Source organism: Megascapheus bottae, chromosome 1 (assembly GCF_031878675.1).
Source record: "Megascapheus bottae isolate mThoBot1 chromosome 1, mThoBot2.hap1, whole genome shotgun sequence".
In the NCBI taxonomy this organism is placed as follows: domain Eukaryota; kingdom Metazoa; phylum Chordata; class Mammalia; order Rodentia; family Geomyidae; genus Megascapheus; species Megascapheus bottae.
The window spans coordinates 56966495-56987490 of NC_143509.1; the positions used below are offsets into that span (position 1 = coordinate 56966495).

At 43.3% G+C, this 20996-nt stretch overlaps 1 protein-coding gene across 1 annotated transcript in view; it reads right to left on the bottom strand.

Annotated features, from left to right (window-relative positions):
* Pdia5 (protein disulfide isomerase family A member 5) overlaps nucleotides 1-20996 on the bottom strand; it is an 88921-nt gene that overhangs the window by 55040 nt on the left and 12885 nt on the right. Inside the window, exons 2-3 of the mRNA XM_090345345.1 lie at nucleotides 11453-11579; nucleotides 9058-9145 (exon numbers count right to left, since the gene is read on the bottom strand). Of these exons, the coding sequence (XP_090201471.1) occupies nucleotides 9058-9145; nucleotides 11453-11579 (215 nt within the window). The remainder of the gene's footprint in view (nucleotides 1-9057; nucleotides 9146-11452; nucleotides 11580-20996) is intronic.

Genomic DNA, 20996 nt, shown 5'->3' on the forward strand with positions numbered 1-20996 from the left:
AAAGGTGTGTGGGTAGAAGGAATGTCACTCTATTATCCTGACTCCACCTCGTTCAGACCACATTTCCTTCCCATTGGTCAAAGCTAGCTAGCCACCTCTATGGCTACTTCATTTTCCAGCTACCAGTCTATCAAAAGCAGAAACTCAAAAGTACATGACAGCCAAATACCATCTGGTTCATGCCTATGATCCTAGCTAGCTACTCAAGAAACTAAGATTTGATAAGGACACCTGCTCAGCTATGCTCATCTCTGCACTATTCACAATAGCCAGGTGATGGAAACAATCCAGATGCCCTACTGCAGATGAATGGATACAGAAAATGTGGTATATATACACAATGGAATTCTACATAACCAACAGACAAGATTAAATAATGACATTCGCAGGGAAGTTGATGAATCTAGAGTGAATCATGTTGAGTGAGACAAGTCAAAACCTAAGGATCAAAAGGCGCATGGTATCCTTAATATGTGGCTATTAAATCCAAAGAGTACAAGAGCGAGGACTCAATAACTGCATACCCAAAGCTATGGACATGGTAATGGAAATGCAAACATAACTAAATAGACATAAAAACCTATGACTCTATAGACATAATGTTTTATTTCATAAATTAATGTTTCTATGACATACAAACCCTTAGCCTAATTGTGATTAAGTTCTAAATACTAAGTCCCAGTGATTGTAAATAGAGATTCCCCCCTTGAACACTTGTTTGTTAAACTTGTCATTTAAAATATGATGTAAAAATCAATGTTAATAAATTCTTTAATTAAAAAAAAAAGAAACTAAGATTTGAGAATCACAGTTCGAACCCAGCCCAAGTTCGAAGCTAGCCCAGGCAGAAATCTGTGAGACTCTTATTTCTAACCAAAAAGCTGGAAGTGGAGTTGGGACTCAAATGGTAGAGTGCTAGCCTTGAGTACAAAAACTCAGTGACAGCACATAAGTCCTGAGTTCAAGCCCTAAGACTAGCACAAAATAAAATAAATTAAAAAAAAAAATATATATATATATATATAGTGAGGGCCAGGAGTTTGGCCTAGTGGTAGAGTGCTTGCGTAACATGCATGAAGACCCAGGTTCGATTCCTCGGTACCACATACATAGAAAAAAAAAAGCCAGAAGTGGTGCTGTGGCTTAAGTGGTAGAGCACTAGCCTTGAGGAAAACCCAAGGACAGTGCTCAGGCCCTGAGTTCAAGCCTCAGTACTGGCAAAAAAATAAAAATAGCGCATTAGTGCATGATGAATGCAGCTGAAGTATGCTTACATTGCAATGGCTCCTTCCTCAGGTGATAAAGGAATTCAAAAACAGGGAGACTCAGAGAGAACTAAGCTGGAAATTAGGATAGCTAGAGGGGCTGATGGGGTACATCAGATGGCAAAGCATGGCATCTGGCCACGAGAAGCCTCCTTGTCCTTAAGAGCCCTGACACCATACATGCCTTCAACACTAGCTGTTTCAGCTTGGGTTTACTGGTTCCTAGAATCATTGTAGTCTAGATTGCTTTGAGAACAACTGAGTGAAGTATCCTTTATCTTCCTAATTCCCTGGAAAAGAGCACCACTTAAGAAGTTTACAATCATGTGTTTGGCATCCTTTTTGCCAGCCTTTACTCAGCTGTTAATGTGACTACAACCACTAACAGTTAACAACAAAAAGCAGATGCCAGAGTAGGAATCAAGCCTCAGTGATAGTGTAGCAGGCGCCCCTGGGACCTGAGAGCTTCAAAAGACACAAGGAGGAATGTCAGGGCTTGACTCAAGTCCCACCCATTCTGCCAGAACCTAGAACAGAAGAAGTTTCTAGAGCTGCAAATTTCAGGTCCTTTGTGGGCCCAGAAGCAATGCTCCTAATGAACCAACCTGAGTGGTAGAACTGGGCACACAGAGGCACCCAATATTCCTTTAAGTGGCCAAGAAGTCCAACGCAGCTTGCAGCCTGTGACCTGCTAAGTGAATTACCCAGGATTCCTAGTGGCTGACTATATGATCCCTTCTTTAGTTTATGTGACACTCACCCTGTCTCCTGTGCATACTCTGTCTAAAGGATGGGGTAGGTAGAAGATAGCTTCCTTCCTGTCTCAGCACTCACAATCTTCCTCACCATGCTCTCCATGACACTACTGACATCTGACCACCTATCCACTAACTGTTCCCACGAGAAATATTTGCTCCCTGAAGGCAAGAACTTATTTTTGCTTAAAGCTGCTTTCTTAGGGTCACAACAGCAGCTGATATATAATAGGCACTCAATGACTAACCTGACTGGGCAAATGAGCGAAATGAATGATGCTATTTATGTACCCCTGCTGTGATGAGGCCTGCATGTCTGTCTTCCTAGGATGTCTTCTGGGCTCCAGGAATCCTGCCAGGTGACAGTTCTTGATGGGGCTCTCCCAGCTCTGCTCCCTGCTGAGAATTCTGTCTCTTGAGAGTGTCTAAGTGTGCATGTGAACATGTACTAATTGTGCAGCAGAGACAAAAGTCATAAGAGTTCAAGGAGGGGAGAAAATTACCCAAGCTCAGGGACTTAAAAGGATCTGGGTTGATAGATTAAGTACAATTAATTGATCCACTGCCTCCCCTCCTCCCTCAGCTCATGGCTGAGGGAAAAGCAGGTACTTTATCCAAGACTGTGAAGGCCCTCAATTGCCCGTCCCTTGGTCTATAGGAACTTGTCATCAAACTGAAGGTCTGAGAGTCTCAAGGCCACTAATCTGCTACACCTTGTCCCTTCCCACCTGACACAGGAAATGAGGAGGGAAGAATCACAGAAGCCTATACATACCTCATACCCACCTCACGCCCCCACATCCCAAATGACACATATCCATGGGGTTTTTGTGCAATACTGCTATGGGGAGCTGGCTGCTAATCTGGAACAGCTGCTGCAGGTACACTGTGTTGATGAGATATTCATGTGCTACTGCACATGAATCACTCAAGAGACTGGTGACTTACACTCTTGGGAGTCAAGCACAAGAATAGCAGGTGGGTTTCATGGCAGGTGAGGACTAAGGAAAGAAGGTTTAGTTTTTTCCAAAATTGCAGCTTAACTGCCAAATCTTCCCTAGAGAAACAGCCAGTTGGATGATGGCTGTGGGATGGTGGCAGATCAGGTTCTGCCACCAGCCAGCTGTGACCTTTGATGGGCCTTTGGTTTCCTGAATTGCAAATTATAGAAGCTGTTCATATAAGTGAAAAGAGCTTCTAGTTTCTTGAAAAAGTGGCACTAAACAAGACGAGTTGCCTTAGCTGACATTGAAGATGGCAACTAAGAAAAATCAGAACTAATGTTACTTCTCTACTCAGTTAGGTTCTTATGTTCATGGGAAACCAAGTCAGGTCTTCTGGTAGGGTAGCGAAAAGTCTACACTGAAAACCAGCAACCAACGTCTCCATCTGCCTTGGCTGTGAACTCTGTGCCCTTGGCTACCCAGGTCTCTTGGGGTTCTGGTTCCCTATCAGTGAATCTTTTTCTGTCTGTTGGGCCTGAAAATCAGGAAACAGAAATGTCTTGCACTGCTCAAGTTTAAACTTGGACAGACCTTGGTTCCACAGAGTACTTACTGAGAAAGGAACTTTACAACAGAAGGCACCTACAATAAGGAAGAACTCTACACTGCAGTCACTGTCAGGAATGAGAGAGAACACTTCTCTGAAGAAGTGTTCATACCCCCTTTCCACCTACTCTGCTCAGGTGGAGATATGCCAGTGGGGACATGTCATCACAAATGCCTGGCTCAGTGCCAGTTATCTGAAATCATAAGGTGAAAATGGAACTTCTAGCCTGGCATTAATCCTACCTACTCAGAAGGCTAAGATCTGAGGAGTGCAGTTCAAAGCCAACCCAGACAGTAAAGTACATGAGACTCTTCAATTAATCACCCAAAAGTTAAAAATGGAGGTATGGCTTAAGTGAAAGTGCTTGCCTTGAGCAGATAAAGCTCAACAAACCCTGAGTTCAAGCCTCAGGACTGCGGGGGGGAGGAGGAGAGAGATAAAAAAGAAGACTTCTTCTGAGAGTCTATTTTATCCCATGGTAAGTAACTTTTGTTCTGCTTGTGTATAAGGGGCAAGTGTTAAACTCAAATAATGTTTTGAAGAAAATGTAAGACTTCAAAATATATCTGTCCCAGCAGGCCCCTGATTGTGCATCTTGGGAGCCATCAAGACTCTAGAAAAATCAAATGGGTAGGAAGAAAAGAGGTAAGAAAGAAAATGTGGCTATGCAATGATTTGGTGCCACATCCCATCCCCCATCCCCAGAAAACAACTATGTACTTGACAGGAGTCTGTCCTTAGCAAGGAAGCCTCAGGAATTTGCATGCCAAGTGTGGCATCCTAGGCTGGCTCCAAGCTAAATTTTCCAGACAGTAGCATTGCCTGATGAGGTTACATTTCCATGCCAGGCCTGGGCTACAGCATAAGACTACCTACTCCTACTGCACACAATGCATTTCACAGACTCTACCAGCCAATCAGAGAATGGCTATTAAGGCTGGAGCTAGGAGGTGGAGCTAGGAGGTAAAGAGAGTGGAAAGGACTGACAAATCCTAGACAGAAGTCACACACAGCCTATCATTGCACAAGTGACAGCCAAGCACTAGGAGGAAAGCCAGCAGAGAGGTCACCTGTCTACTAGTGTGCTTGTAGGAAAAACAAGGTATGTGTCAGGAAACCAAAAAGGAGGAAAAGAAATATCCCCAGGAGGAAAAATGAAACCAGAGATCTAAAGAGTGGAAGCACTGAGATTCAGCTCTCTCTGGGAAGAGGCAACAGAAACCGTGAAAGGAGAGAAATGACACAGAAGACAGCACCTTGGGGAGGAGGATAGGAAATATCCAGAATGGGGAGAAATCCAACAATAGAAAGACCCAACACTGAAAAGCACAAGCTGGAAAGCTTCTAGCATTTTCTAAATCAGGCTCTTTAGGGAAGAGAGCAACTTGGAAGGTTCTGCTACATACTTCACAAATTAAACAATACTCTTGAGAAATGGAGATTTGCTAAAGGCCTCATAGCAATTGGCTACTAATGTGGACTTAAAATCAGTTCCTTGCTCTTTAGTTCAAACTCCACTGCATTTTATATTTTTATTTCTTTAAGAAAAGGCCTTGTTATGTAGTTCAGATCTCCTGGAACTTGCAATCCTACTGCCATAGTCTCCAGGATTGGCCACCATTCCCAGCTCACCCCAGATTTCATAATTAAGTAGTAGTAAAAAAAAACAAAAAAAAAAAACAAAAAAAAAACCTCAGTGGGCTAGGGCTGATTCTCATGACCAATACTTTTTGTAGGGGTAGCTTCCCTAGAACTAAAGGATTTTCACCCAATAAACACACCATTTCTCCAAAAAATGATAACAAAAGCTGAGTGCAGTGGCTCACACCTGTAATCCTAGCTACTCAGGAGGCTGAGATTTGAGGATCAAGGTTCAAAGCCAGCTGGGGCACAAAAGAACCTGAGACTCTTATCTCCAATTAGCCTCTAGAAAAATGGAAAGTGGGGTTTGGCTCAAGGTTAGGGCAGTATCCCTGAGCTCTTCAGCTCAGGCCAAGTTCAAGCCCCATGACCTACAAAAAAAAAAAAAAAGATATCAACACAAGTATATCTCACGTTTAAATTATTCTATGCCATCATAAGAGCTTGTTCCTTACTATAGAACTGGAGAAAAAAAAGACAGAATATGTAGCCTTTCTCACTTTGCAGACGGGGAAACAGATTAAGTGTAATCAGTTGTCCCAAGTCACAGGGCTAGTAAGTGGAGGAGGGACTAGTTTATTCAACTAGGCCTCCTTTGTAAGTCCTAAGCTGCGTCCATTATTCTACAGACCTGCAAAGTTGTCCCCAAATAACAGTAGCACCTTGTCTAGAGATTTCCTGTAGCCCTCAGCTGCCTTTTAAAGGGAAAAAACATTGTGATTTGTTCATTCCTCACCTTCCCGGTCACCTCATCCCAAACTATACTAGCATCTCATTCTAACCACCAACCTTTTGCTAGTAAGGCAGTAGGCAGAGCTGGAGAAGGTGAGATGGGAATTACAAAAGAACCCACTAAAGGGAACACATACTAGCTGACCATCTGTTGCTTAACAGTGGGGCTAAAGAGAGCAGTGCTGGCACTATACCACCTCCTCCCTCCTCTCTCCTTGCAGATGGCAGCAGAAAGCATTCCCAACACTCCTGCCCATCCTAGGAGTGTCCCATCCCCATGCTCACATACATAAACACAGATGGAACACACATGGGACAATAGCAGCAACTGCCACCTCAGAGCTGTTTGGCACTTACATGGGGCTCCCCTGAGCATTTACAGGACAGATGTTGATGACCACAAGTAGGAGCAGATGAATGGTTTAATAGTAATCCCTGAGAATTTCCACCCAGGTTGACCAGGGTACCAGTGCTGACCCCTTCAACAGCTTAGGGAAGGTTTGGTTACATTTGCCCTCTAATTCCAAATATCCTGGCTTCCGACATAATCCACATTAGGTCCTTAATCCACCTGCTTATCTAAAGCACTTTAAAGCTATTTAACATTTCAGTTTGTACTTCCTCTTACAGGGGTAAATTCAATAGACTGAGAGGTATCTATGTAAAACAGTTCAACCTTTTTATATATATATAAGGCATCTGTTTGAAGTTCTAACATGCCTTCCACCTCAAATCCACAGGCTTTCTCCACTAGCATTTTTATTGGCTATAGACATCAGACTCTGTTAGTCCTAAACACTTTGGTGTGCATGGAACTTAAATGTAGGGGCTGGGTGCTGTCCCAGAGCATTTTTGCTCAGGGCTAGCACCCTACCACCTCAGTTGCAGCTCCACTTCTGGCCTTTGGGTGGCTAATTGGAAGTAAGAGTCTCATGGACTTTGCTGCCAGGGCTGGCTTCACACTGCAATCCTCAGACCTTAGTCTCCAGAGCACCTAGTATTACAGGCATAAACCACCAGGTCCTATTCTCTTACTTGTTCATCTGTCTTTGCACATGAACCCTTAGCCCCATGTAGCTTAGTCATCTTGTTCAGGATGTTTTACAGTATGGGACAGAGTACCACTTTTGCCCTGAGGGGCAAGCTTGGAAGCCATGCTGTGAGAAGCTCCTGTGGGGAAAGACAAGGCACATGGAAACGACAGATCTTTGTCTCCCTTTGAACTTTACCTTCTTTGCCTGTGACTGCCTGCTTAACAGCATTCCATGACTGGTGGCATAAGCCAGCCTGTGTGTCTACCTCCTTGGTACATTCTGGGCCCTTTGAGGGAATGGTTACTCATCTGTACATCCTCAAAGCACATAGTAGGTGCTTGGTAATGGCTGGCAGATGGACCCTAGCAAAAATAGCAATGAACTAAAAACTCTTCTGTCCATTTATTCCAAACCTTAAGTCTCTGAAGAATCCCCAACAATAAGGCTCCTAATCTTGGCAGGGCTGTCATTATCTTCAGATATGGAAATGCTAAAGTGCCTAGGATAATCTAATAGGCTTTGTCACTTTAAAAAAAAAAAACAAATTTATTTTTTTAGATTTTTTATTATAATAATAGAAGGGATACATTATATTCCCCAGATAGAAGGTGCATTACTTAACAATCATTGCTATCCCATCTTATGTTTTTTGTCCTCATTTCCCTTCCCCCATCCTCTCACCTCATCTTGTTTCCCTCCTTCCCTATCCTATTTCAAATAACCAAATAAACATATATATACAATATATCAGATAACAAGGTAAGATACTGTAACAATATGAGATAACCAAGGGAGAAGAAAAGAGATGAGAAATAACATAGTACATTAAGAACAACAGTCACACCTTATATAGCTCTTATTTCTGTATCCTGGAGGTCCTTTTATTTAGCCTCATCCTATATAACCTTATGTATGTAGGTTTTGCTCTATTGTAAACCTCTCCTAGGAGAGTCCAAGGTTTATACTAATTTATGACAGATGAGGGAAACCATTGAGCCTATGTTCCTTTGAGTCTGGCTTACTTCACTTAATATGATTTTTTTCTAAGTCTTTCCATTTCCTTACAAATGGGGTAATGTCATTCTTTCTGATGACAGCACAGATCTCCATTGTGTATAAATACCACATCTTGTTGATCCAATCATCAACTGAGAGGCATTTGGGTTGTCACTTTGCCAGCTTCATAGTACATGACTGGCAAATGTGGGAGATAGAGATACCTAGAAGATATGAACACATTCAGCATAACTACAAACTAAAATTAATAATGGCTAAGATCTTGCCAGTTGCCTAGTGAATAGTCTTTTCTATTCAGCCAGTGTCAGCATGAAGCTGGAGGTATGAGATAGACAGACAGACAGACAGACAGAGACACACATACACACACACACCAGTTAGCTTTGTCAAAGTATAAACAAACATAAACAAAGCTCCTTTGATTCTCTCTGGTCATTGATAGAACAAGTCCAAAGTCATCAAGTTATAAATCAGCATGTCCCAACTTCACTTGTAAAATAGTCACTTAGAACTAAGGAAATAGGCTTACATTGGGGTAGGGCCCATGAAAGCTCACTTTTAGCCTATGAGATAATTACAGGGTTTGAAACCTAGATAAGAGCAGTTACACTAAAGGTTCAGTTGATCCCCCAGGCTTGCTCCACCTCAGGAGCCTAGGTGCAGTGACCTACTAGTTGCACTATCACTATGATATAGGAATGGGGATATCCTTTGTTAGAGGTAAGGCTCATTGTTTTTTCTGCAGACCTATTAGAGGATAACCTTGAAATCACCCTTGTGCTCTGAGCATTAAGGGTTTCCTCTATGTAGGAAGGATCTCCTCTAACACCCACTTCCCTTTAGGAAGACAAACTAAGGAAACACAAGAGAGCTCTATGGAGAATAAGAAGAAGCACACCTCCCCTCTGCAGGGCAGAGGTAACCCCCAGGACAACCTGGGTGATTTCTGATCACTTCCTCTTTTCCAGAGAATTAATCACAAGACAATTCTTCTCCATTCACAAAAGCCCCCAAATATCCTTCCCCCATTCCAGCTGCTGGACCTGGGTCCCCAGAACTTACCCACAGTCTACCCAGCAGATAGTGCCTTGTCCTTTCACTGCCTGGGCCACAGTGGATAATAACCTGAGATGATTTTCAGCAGCTGCTTCTGTAAAAGAACAAAATAATTAAGCATTTATGTCCAAGGGCTCCTGGGCCATGGTTAGGGTGGGTGAATATAAGAAAGAAAAGATCTCTGAGCCCAGGTATCAAGTCCATAAGTCTGCTTTGGCAGGGTCTTGAGGACAAGCATCTATGGCCTGGATTTCAACCCCATCATCCTGCAATGTTTCCTTGTAGGGTGGCTGTGTTTGACATCTGTACCCAAGACAACGTGCATCACTTTCTCCATCTGACCCTAGCAAGCTCATTTAAAAGGCCCGCCAGGCAGGCGCTGGTGAGGAGAACAATCTGCTGCCTCTTCTACTCTACACCATATGACACATCCCAAAGCCAAGTAGAAATGATGTCTGAATTATGGGCCTCTTCAGATCTCCTCTTCCAGGGTAGATAAGGTGGCTGTTTATGAATACAAAGCATGTTGAGCCTTTCACAGATGGGAACAAAAAGAATCGTTCAGGAAACATGCACTGAGTGGCTCAGAGGAGGCACTCCCAGGAAACCACTGCCAGGGCAACAGGAGGCTGGACCACTGAGGCAGCGAAAAGCCATTGTTCTACCCTGCAGATAAGACTCTGAAGTGAATAAAGGAGAGCAATACAAAGCTCTGCCATCCCAGGCCTGCCTTTCAGCTACAAGAAGGAGGCACTACTTGGAATGATGGGAGAAGGGGAAGGAAATCTAGTTTCTGTGATGCTCAGAAAACCCACAGGAGTTCACAAGTCCGATGCGGCAGTAATGGGCAAAGATGAGATAAAATAACCATCCAAGCCCTGCTTCCATCAAGCCAAAGCAGGAAAGAGCCTAGGGAGTGAGCAGCACAATGAACTGAGACCAGATGGCCAAGAGATGAAGAGACAGAGGTCAGGCCCTGCCTCCATTGTAGGCTCAGTGAACCAATCATCCCACTCTCACTTACTGTGAGATTCCCTGTCTCAGTCCCATGCTCCCAAAGTCCTAGGGCTGTAGAGGTAACTTGTTTCTTCCTAACTCTCATCAGAGAATCCAGGAGGTAGAGGCAGCAAAGGGCACTGACTCTGCCAACCTGGAGTAGACCTTAAATGAGTCAGTCGTTCCCTCAGCTTCCTGTGTCCTCATTTGTAAACTGGTCTTTGTCTGACAGCCTGTGCTGCCTCTCAGTGCTGGCAGAGGAGCAAATGAACTGCTCATCAAAATACCCTATCATGAGTCTGCCCAGAGAAGAACTGAGCACACCCTCTTCACTGACAAGATACCCAGACCCAGGAGTATCCAAGGGATGAGCCACACCTACTGAGGGCACAGAACCCAAGAAAAACAATCCTTTTTGCCTCAGTTTTCTCCAGTTCTGATAATTAGTTCATAAGCTGGACTCTCAACAACAAACTCAGGGAGTATGTGTTCCCAGACTTCAGAAAGAGAAGCAGCAGCAAGTGGCAACAAGGACAGCCATGTGCCAGGGATACTTAGAAGGTGCAGGTTTCAGGAGGGACACATGTCCAAACCATCCATCAACACTGAGTGCCAATGAATGTCAAGGATGACTGCCAGGGGAAGCTGGGTTGAGAACTAGTCCAGCTATTGGCTTCTGCTTCTCCAGGGGCACAGGGATCTTGGCATCCTTAAGAACAGCAAAAATATTTAACTCTGCTGGAATAACATCAACAGAGGCAGCCATTTGTCCTTCCTCAAAGTTACTGCCAAAAGCCAAGCAATCTTCTTTCCATCCTCCATGCCCTTATCAGCCTCAAGGTCAGAAGAGCATAGGCTGCTATTCCTACCCAAACTAAGCTGCTGTGTTGGCGCCTAGGACTCACTCCAAAGTCAGTTTTGCATTCGACCCAAAGCAGGACAGATGGGAGCTAAGCAGGGCCAGAGCTGCTGGCCTGGGTGAGTGCCCCCAAACCTGGGACCAATTCAGCTGGCAATAGGCCAGCCTGAGCAGTTAATCAGCTGCTCCAGTGAAGCATACCCTGGCAGAGGTTTAGCCTGAGCCTGTGCAGGAAGCTGGGTGTCCAAGTTGTTAATCACTGTGGTCTTCCCACGTGTTCTTTACCTCTGAGGTAGTGAGGGACCCAAGAGCACATTTCCCAAGGAATACTCACGATGAGGAACTGAAGTGGCCCTCAGGATGTTAAAGGGCTGAACTAACACTCCTACATAACTCCATCTTCTGAGAAAAACTGACAGTTCTAACACTTTGGGCCTTCTCTGAAGATTTCAGTCCTAATGTCTCACCTTGCTGCCTCTGCCCCCCACCCCAATGCCACCCCACCTTATTTGACAGGTGGCCCCAAGTCCAGGAAGGAACACTTACCAGATCTGGAGTAAAGCACCAGTACGTTATTCCGGGTTCTGAGAAGTTTTTTCAAGTCCTTAGGGTCAGAGATTCTCTCAATGAGAGAGGAGACCTTGACAGAGTAAAGCCAAGTTGGCAGGACCACCTGAAAAGCAAGCAGTCAAGAATAATGAATCCAGCTTCTGGCTTACCTATGGCACCCACAAGATGTGTTGTCTAGAGCACATTTTACTTCTCACCAATCCTTAGGACACCACCACACCTACATCTTTATCTGCAAGGACACTTCCAAACCCTCTCAAGTCACCATCCCTTCCTCCAGGTACTTTGTCAAGCTTGTGGTCTTATAAACCCACTTGCTACACTATCACCCATTAGTTTAGAGTTCCCTGGAGGTCCAGCTCTGCATTTTATACATCACCCCAAATGACACACACTAGAGCAGTAAGAAAACTCCATCCCACTTTGAAGTATCAAAGCAAAAACCCCACAGAAAGCAGGTGTTCAGGATGACAATGGCCTAGCAAACTTAGGTCAGTTACACAGGTAATTAAGTTGAACCTGAATCCCCCTGGCTTCCTTTCTACAGCACCAGCCAATCCTTTGGGTCATCTAATCAAGGACCACCTGAGATTAAACAAGCTACTTTCCACTAAACCTCCAGTCTAGTGTTTACCATGACACTGTAGAGAACTTAAGCTCTATCCAAAATACAATGAGCAAATTGACTTTGCATGAAATCCATCATGGGGCACAAAGCTGGGGCTGGCACTGAGCCCTCCCTGTAGTCCATCTGCCTCGTCCTTATTTACCTGACCTCCACTCCACCCAAAAATTGAGGCTGTGAAGGGCAAGGAACCTGAAAACTCTCAGGAAATGTCTGTCCAGCTTTTAATAAGTGACAAATGACACCTCACAACGTGTCACTCACAGAGGATAGGTAACAAGTGAGTCCTTGGCAACTCTTATGCACTCAAGGAGACCATAGCACAGTGAGTGAGTCTGGCATGAAGCTGGTTGGAGAAGGCAGTTGGGGTACAACTAGGGGTAGTGATAACCTGGCTAAAGAGCTAGCCCAGACAGGAAGTTTGGGTACATAGCTGACAGATTAGCAGGATACAAGAACTGCTAACTCATCTGCCCAAACTCAGATAGGGCAGGCAGGAGACAGTGACCAAAGGCTGTCTAAGAATCTCCAGGGAAGTGGAACTGTGGCTCAACTGGTAGAACACTAGCCTTTTTCACTGAGAGGCTCAGGGACAGCACCCAAGCCCTGAGTTCCCAAGCCCTGAGTTCAAGCCCACAAGCACCAAAACAGGGAAAAAAAGAAAAAGAAGAATCTCCAAGGGGAAAATAATCAAGTCAATGACTTGATTTGCAGGCAGGAAGAGGAAGAGAAAACTCTGAAATGGACCCAAGGACGCTTAGTGTTGGGAAAGACCAGTGGAGAAGGCTCTTCTGCAGGGCTGAGGAAGACAATGACAGACTGAAGCCATAGATGTGTAATCAAGAGACACTCATGAACACATCCTCCAGGCTAGAGAGTATGCCACAAATTAATTGACATCTCTATGAGCCAGGGCCTGAAAAAGGAGACAAGGAATACCCCAGTCCAGGAGAAGGAAGGGAGGGAGAGTAGGAAGGTACTGTGGGTACTGCTCAAGGAAGACATGCAAGGAAAGACTGGCCAGGCTGAGAGTGAGACAAAGTCCCTGGGGACACATGGGGGAAATTTCAGTGGAGTGGGCAGACTCAGGGAAAGTCAGGCTACCTATCAATGCCATCTAGCATAGGAGCTGAGTAACAATGAAGTCAGGGGAAGAGTGGTAGACATAAAAGATATGGGATTTACCTGGAGAGGCAGAATTTGAAGATCTGGGAGCAAGAGAGGAAAAAACAAAGGAGATGTCCAGATCGAGGGAGAATGTGGGAAATGACGGACAAAGCTGCTTGTCTTCAAAGGAGAAAAGGATGAAAGGCTGTGTCTGCCCCAGACAGACTTTGCCCCAGCCAGTAATCACAGAGGCAGCCAAGAAGGCAGTGCTTCTTCCCTCCCCAAAAGCCCAAGGGGACCATGCAGCCACTTAACATTCTGCTTGCCATTCACTCGTGACTGTTAACCTTTTTGCATGTATGTCTTCCTTTCCTTGAGATGCAGTTTCAGTGAGCTTGGAGCGCATTGCCTAAAACCTTCCTGCAGACTCTGTAAGTCACAACCCACAAACTTCGATGACAACAATAACCAAGGCCACAATAACATTGCTAGTGGTGCAAACTATCAACTCCTTGTCGAGCCCAGGCAGGGAGGGGGCAGTATGGGAGCAGTGTTTTCAACCCTAACATGGTATTGTTCGAGCAGTTGGCATGCTTTTCACTTGGAAGTCAATGCTCTAGCAGGCAGGGGAAGAAATAGATGCCTATGCTCACTGTCTCCATTTACTGCCTTTTCCCTACTTGCCAGCACTCTGCTTTACCAGCACTGACCTCAGGCTGAACTGCCTGGGGCTGTTCAAGCTGAAAACATTTTCCTAGCACAGCCAGGCCTTCTCAGAAAAGCAGCACCCCATTCTATTAGAGTACCAGTCAATTTCCATCACCCACCAACTCTTGGTCAGACTGACAAGATCTCTTCAGAGCCCTCCAACACCCAGAGTGCTTGCCTGACCCTAGCATTGCTGGACCACAATGACTGAGTTACTTCCTCACCTACACTGTTTCCTACCACCCAGTTTCAGGTCTCTGGACTTTCCCTACCACCCCTCCCTGCTTCCCTTCTCCATATTCCAGACACTGTAGAAAGAGTACTGGCTTTGGAGTCAGCCATTTACAGCCAGATGATCTCAGCCTGGACACTAGACCTCTGAGTCTCATCTGCTCGCTTGGAAGGGGAGAGGGCAATACAGATGCCAAACTGGCAGGCTGGCTCAGGGTTACAGAGGAGAGGAAGGACATAAAGAACCTAACAATGCTTGGCACACAGAAGCACATAATGATGGTTAATTACCTTTATTGGTGCTATTAGTGAGCATGAACAACAGCATAACAGGGACTGCCTCTTCCTCTCCAGGGCCTTGCCTGTGATCAGGCAAAGTGGCCAATCCAGACAGGAAGGGAGGCACACATACATACATTCAGAAAGCCTAGCATTATCAGCCAGCTGCACAGAGACCCAGATCGAAAGGTCACATGGTACACTTAGAACACACTTTCCAGGTTATGTGTATTGGGCCTCATTTATCCCTCACAATGATTTGAGAGGAGTCCATGCCTCCTCTACAAATGGGGTTAAAAATGACCAAAATCACAAAGGAGGCTAGCAGCAGGATCAGAACAAGAACATGACCTTGACTCCTGGCCAGAGGAGGTTCCTTTCTGAACCCTACTGGCTTCCTGAGCAGTCAGCAAGCCATGCCAAAAAAAAAAAAAAAAAAGCTGGCCATCTTCCAGTAATCTGCCAAAATGACGAACACAAAGGGAAAGAAGAGAGGTACCTGGTACATGTTCTCTAGGCCCTCAGGAAGCATGGAATTGTTCCTTCGGCCACATACATGAGAATCTACAAAAAGGGTGATATTGTAGACATCAAGGGAATGGGTACAGCTCAAAAAGGAATGCCCCATAAATGTTATCATGGCAAAACTGCAATGTTACCCAGCATGCTGTTGGCATTGTTGTGAACAAGTAAGTTAAGGGCAAGATACTTGCCAAGATGATTAATGTGCGTATTGAGCATATTAAGCACTCTAAGAGCTGAGATAGCTCCTGAAACAGGTGAAGGAAAATGACCAGAAAAAGAAGGAAGCCAAAAAGAAAGGAACCTGGGTTCAACTGAAGCGCCAGCTTGCTCCACCAGAGAAGCATACTTTATGAGAACCAACAGGAAGGAGCCTGAGCTACTGGAACCTATCCCCTATGAATTCATGGCCTAAGAGGTAAAAATACATACATACATACATACATACATACATACATACCTCTGGACTATAAAAATGAAAAAAAAAAAAAAGCTGTACTTGCCAATAAAAGAAGCAACCCATAAGCCCATACTCCCAGATAGGGGTGGGGGGTCATGTTAACTATTTGCTTTCTGCAAGCCCAGAATCCCTGGGTTGGCCAGGATTCTAAGGATAAAGGTTTGGAGTTCCTTCCCCAAATTTGTTTCCATTAGAAAACTGTGTGCTAGGTGGGTACACATTCCTTCCTCTACACTTCATCCTGTTAGACACCTATTCATAGCACACCCACACTCTCCTCCTTCCACTCAAGTCAGTCTGCCACCATCCACCACCATCACCACCAAATTGAAGAGTTACACCACTGGAGAATCATTAGGAGCACGGTCCTCTCTGTTACACCCTACCCTTTAGAAAGCTCCATCTTGGGAGGTATGCCAGCACCCTCCTGCTCCTCTGCTATTGAGGGACAGAGCCGTCTGTCATTCCAGATTCACTGTCTGCTGCAGATCCTGAAGCCAAAGACATTTAATTATGTAAAAGCAGCTTGCCAATGAAGAAAGATTTGGGGACAGAAGATTAACATTTAGGAGGAAGGTGGAGGAGGGACTTGACCTTTTTGCTCTGTCACCTGCATAAAGAATTTCTTTACTGGGAGGTGTGAAGAAACCAGTTTAATTTAGTTTTACCCACATTTTGCTCAAAATAGCTCTGAAATGTCTAATCTGGAAGTTTAGACATTTAGAAGAAGATGGAGGCGAATGAAGTAGGAGAGGAGGTTAAAAATGGATAAGGGTCTAAACCCAAAGTCAGAGATGAACTGGCTAGGAATGCAAAGCTTAAGATTTGGGAGAGAAGGCACTATACTTATAGTCAGAAACCTAAGTTTAGTGCTGATCTTAATGGCTACTGGCTTATGACCTTGAACCAGTCATCTCTCCTCCAAGTCTCAGTTTCCTCCTCCAGAAAATGGAAGGTCTAAAAGTATCTCTCAAAGTCCTTTCTAATTGTAGCACTATGTATACTGTTGGAAGCTACTAGGTTTCTTTGGGCATGTGGCCACTCACAATGAGAGCCCTCCCCTTCAGTCCCTTCAACAAGTATGTCCATGTGGCTATCTCCCCACGTTTAACCCTGGAAGATTTAGGAGGCAATGCCTAGGATCTGTCTCTACTAGACATCTGATAGGAGTTTTCTGGTTCTTCCTGCTAGCTATAATTTATACAAGATAGCAGCAGCTCAAGCAGCCAATCTGAGACAATGAGAAGAAAGGACTTGCTGAACACACAGTGTTAACAAGATAGAAGATATGAGGTTCCCTGACTATACAATTGTGGTGGATCAGAAATATCCCTCTTTTACTTTAACATTAGTAACATTTATGGCTTCTCTTACATAGTATCATTCTGAGTCTTCTGCTATACACATATACAAGTACTGTTTTGTTTTATTTTTTTTTTAAAAAAAGCACCTTTAACTAGAAAGTAATGTAAATATCTATTCCTATGGAATTACTGCAAAGTACCTAATCTTTCAATACACCTCAGCCAGATTGTGAAGTGATTGCTTCACCCTTGTTCTTCCTGATGGAGTGTGCCTGTTCTTATCTGCTATCTTGGTCACTTGGTGACAGGTACCCACACATCAAGAGAATCAGATGGAAACTCTGCAGGTTCCCTTCTTAGCCCTTTTGTAGTAAAGGACCTGCTGGAGATCAAGAGCCCAGGATATCTGCAGTACATAGGTTTATGTGCCATTTTGAGCCTTAAGCACCAAGGACTCAAGATCTCCACAAAATTCTCAACCCAGCTCACCCCAGAAGGTTGAGAACCCACTGTGTTAATAATAGCAATGCCACCATGGTTTGTCCCTCACCAGATTCTTCCTGGATAGCTCGTCACTGAGAAACTTAAACTCAGGGGAACAAGCTTCAAGCTCCCTTTCCATGCCAGGTGTTTGCCAATTGCACTCTAAAGATGGTAAATGCCTCCTTTAGGCCTCTCTAGGTAAACTAGCACAAGCCTTCCCATGTGATCTCAGGTCCTTCCCCATTTTGAAGGATCCTCTACCAGGTCAGACCTCATTCCAATGCTGGAGATCAGCACTAACACTTGAAGAGTAACATGTTGCATTGCACTGTGATTTATTCTTAGAAATAAATACCTATATTGGCTGGACGCAGGGGCTTGCACCTGTAATCCTAGCTACTCAGGAGGCTAAGATCTGACGATCGGGGTTCAAAGCCAGCCAGGGCACTAAAGAATGTGAGACTCTTTTCTCCAATTAATCAGTAGAAAACAGGAAGTGGGGCGGTGGGTGGTAGCTTTGAACTGAAGAGCCCAGAGATAGCACCCAAGCCCAGAGTCCAAACCCTATGATCAATAAAACAAACAAACAAAAAACAACCTATGGTTCCATAATTCAAAATACAGGAAATTAATCTCAACACTAAAATCCCCACTGTTCCATGATAGTTCAAAAAAAAAAAGAGGTTGAAGGCCAAGCACACATGTCCTACCTCCTCAAGAAGAAGAGATCTGAGAATCACTGTTCAAAGCTAGCCAGGGAAGGAAAGTCCATGAGATTCTTATCTCTAGTTAACTATCCAGAAACCAGAAGTAAAGTAGTGGCTCATGTAGTAGAGCACAAGCCTTGAGCAGATAAAGCTCAGGGATAGTGCCCAGGGACTTCAGTGCCCTAGGACTGGCATGCACATTACACACACACACACACACACACACACACACACACACACACACACACACAAAGAATCACCATTAGTTAATCTCTTAAAATATGAAACCCAACTATCATACTGCTAGCTGAAAGCTAAACTATGTAAGTCTGTTGAAAGCTACTTGGCATAATTATCAGGTATCTCAAAGAGATTTATCCTCTTTTAATAATTCCATATCTGATTTAGTAATTCTACATCTTGGAATATATTTTGAGGAAATCAACACAGGGTCTATCTCAAACAAGATTCCCATGATCTTTTCTGTAAGATTCTAAACCTGTAAACACTAACTGTCCCACAGCCAGGGAATGGTTATACAAGTTGGAACAAATGCTCCAAGAATAATACAACCAGTAAAGATGAACTTAAAGATGGTGCAATGCAAAAGTTTTGGTCATTATGTTTAAGAAAAGTTCAAAATATACAAAGTGTGATTACAATTATGAAAACAAAATTACTCAGAAAAAGACTACATAAAAAAAATGCACAAAGGTAGATGTTTTATCCTTGGTAATAGTTACTCTTACCTTGCAGTCCCAAAGGATCTTCTCACCAGAAGTATCCCCTCCCCTACTCTTTCCCCAACTTAGGAGCCAATGTTAATATTACCACTCATAGGTCAAACTGACATCATGTATACTGGCTCCTGATACAATGAATGAATGAGACATCATCAAAAACCTAATTATGAGAAATCCTTCAAAAATGTCAAGGTCACTAAAGACAGAGGACCCATTCCAGGGTAAAGCAGAATAAAGGACAACTAAATGAAGTCTGGGGTTCTACATTAAGTCCTGAACTAAATATAGTTGGCCCTTACATATCTGTGGGTCTGCCATCTTTAGACTCACTGAAAGTCAGATCAAAAATACTGAAAAACGCTGTCATCTGTACTGACATTCACACTTAATTTTCTTGTCATTATTTGCTAAACAATTATAATTGTCAAAGGCTAGTTAGAGATGATTTAGAATGTGGGACAGAATGTGTGCAGATTACATGTAAATACAACATTTTCATAAAGCATTCATGGATTGTTGTAGCCATGGGCAGGGTAGGACTGAAACTAATCCCCAATAGATACTGAGAGACAATTGTTCCTGACTTTAATCATTGTACTGTGATTATGTAAGATATTGTCCTTGTATTTTAGGTAATGAGTCATGCATCAATGGACAGCAGGGATTAGTTCTGAGAAATGCAGTCCATCAGGGGCCCAGATAGCAAAGGAACAACATACATAAACTTTATATGTGCAGAGAAAACATATTAGACACATGTATAAAATATTCATATTCATGGAACCTGGATTTTTAAAAAGAACATATGAAAATTCTTATTCTTCTTGAACTCATGTATTAAGTCTAAAACTATTATCAAATAATAGAGAAGGGAAAAAAAAAACTTGTCTAGTAAAAAGAAAAAGAAAAGTGATACTCATAACCCAAATACTGACCTACTCTTCCTCAGACCTTATAACCAGGACGCTGCCCTGTGGTGCTCACTGGTATTTTCCATGTAAGCGTGATGTTCACTTATCTGTCCTAACTGCTGGCTACTGTGTGTTTCTCCACTCATTTGACCTGGGGTAGTGGGAGTTGGTGAAATGTTTATGTTTTGGGCAGGATCAGGGTTCGAATTCAGATCATCATACTTGGTACACTCAAATGCTCTAACCCCTGAGCCACATTCCTGCTGCTGTTTCGTTTTTACAGGAACTAATATATAGACTCCATAAGATATTCTGCATATAACTCATAACTAGCAAATACTTGTAAAGTGACTTCAATGAGAAAGAGATATACAAAAGAACATTAATTTCAAAATATGAGTAATTTTCAGACAATGACAGATGCTGGAGGGGTTGTGGAGAAAAAGGAACCCTACTGCACTGCTGGTGGGAATGTAAACAAGTTCAGCCACTCTGGAAAGCAATGTGGAGGTTTCTTGAAGAGCTGAAAATAGACCTTCCCTATGATCCTGCCATACCACTCCTGGGCATCTATCCTGAACATCATAACCCAGGATATGATAAGGACACCTGCTCAGCTATGTTCATCTCTGCACTATTCACAATAACCAGGTGATGGAAACAATCCAGATGCCCTACTGCAGATGAATGGATACAGAAAATGTGGTATATATACACAATGGAATTCTACATAGCCAATAGACAAGATAAAATAATGGCATTCGCAGGGAAGTGGATGAATCTAGAACGAATCATGTTGAGTGAGACAAGTCAAAACCAAAGGAACAAAAGGCGCATGGTATCCTTAATATGTGGCTATTAGATCCAAACAGTACAAGAGCGAGGACTCAATATTTGCATACCCAATGCTATGGACATGGTATTGAAAATATAAACACAACTACATAGACATAAATGGACATGGTATTGGAAATATAAGCACAACTACATAGACATAAAAATTTATGACTCTATAGACATAATGTTTTATTACATAGATTAATATGTACCTATGACATACAAACCCTCAGCCTAATTTTAATTATGTTCTAAAATTGAAGTGCCAGTGATTATATATAGACATTCCCTCCTCAAATACTTGTTTGTTAAACACATCATTTGAAATATTATGTAAAAATCAATGTTAATAAATTCTTTAATAAAAAAATGAGTAATTTGTTTCTTAAAAGGGCAAATTTTAGCTGGGCACAGGTGGCTCATGATTGTAATCCTTGCTATTTAGGAGGCTGAGATCTGAGGATCATGGTTTGAAGCCAGCCTGGGCAGAGAAGTCCCTATGAGACTCTTATCTCCAATTAACCATTTTAAAAAATGGAAGTGGAGGTGTAGCTCTAAGTAATAGAGTGCTAAGTTTTGTGAATAAAAGAGCTTGGGGATGGC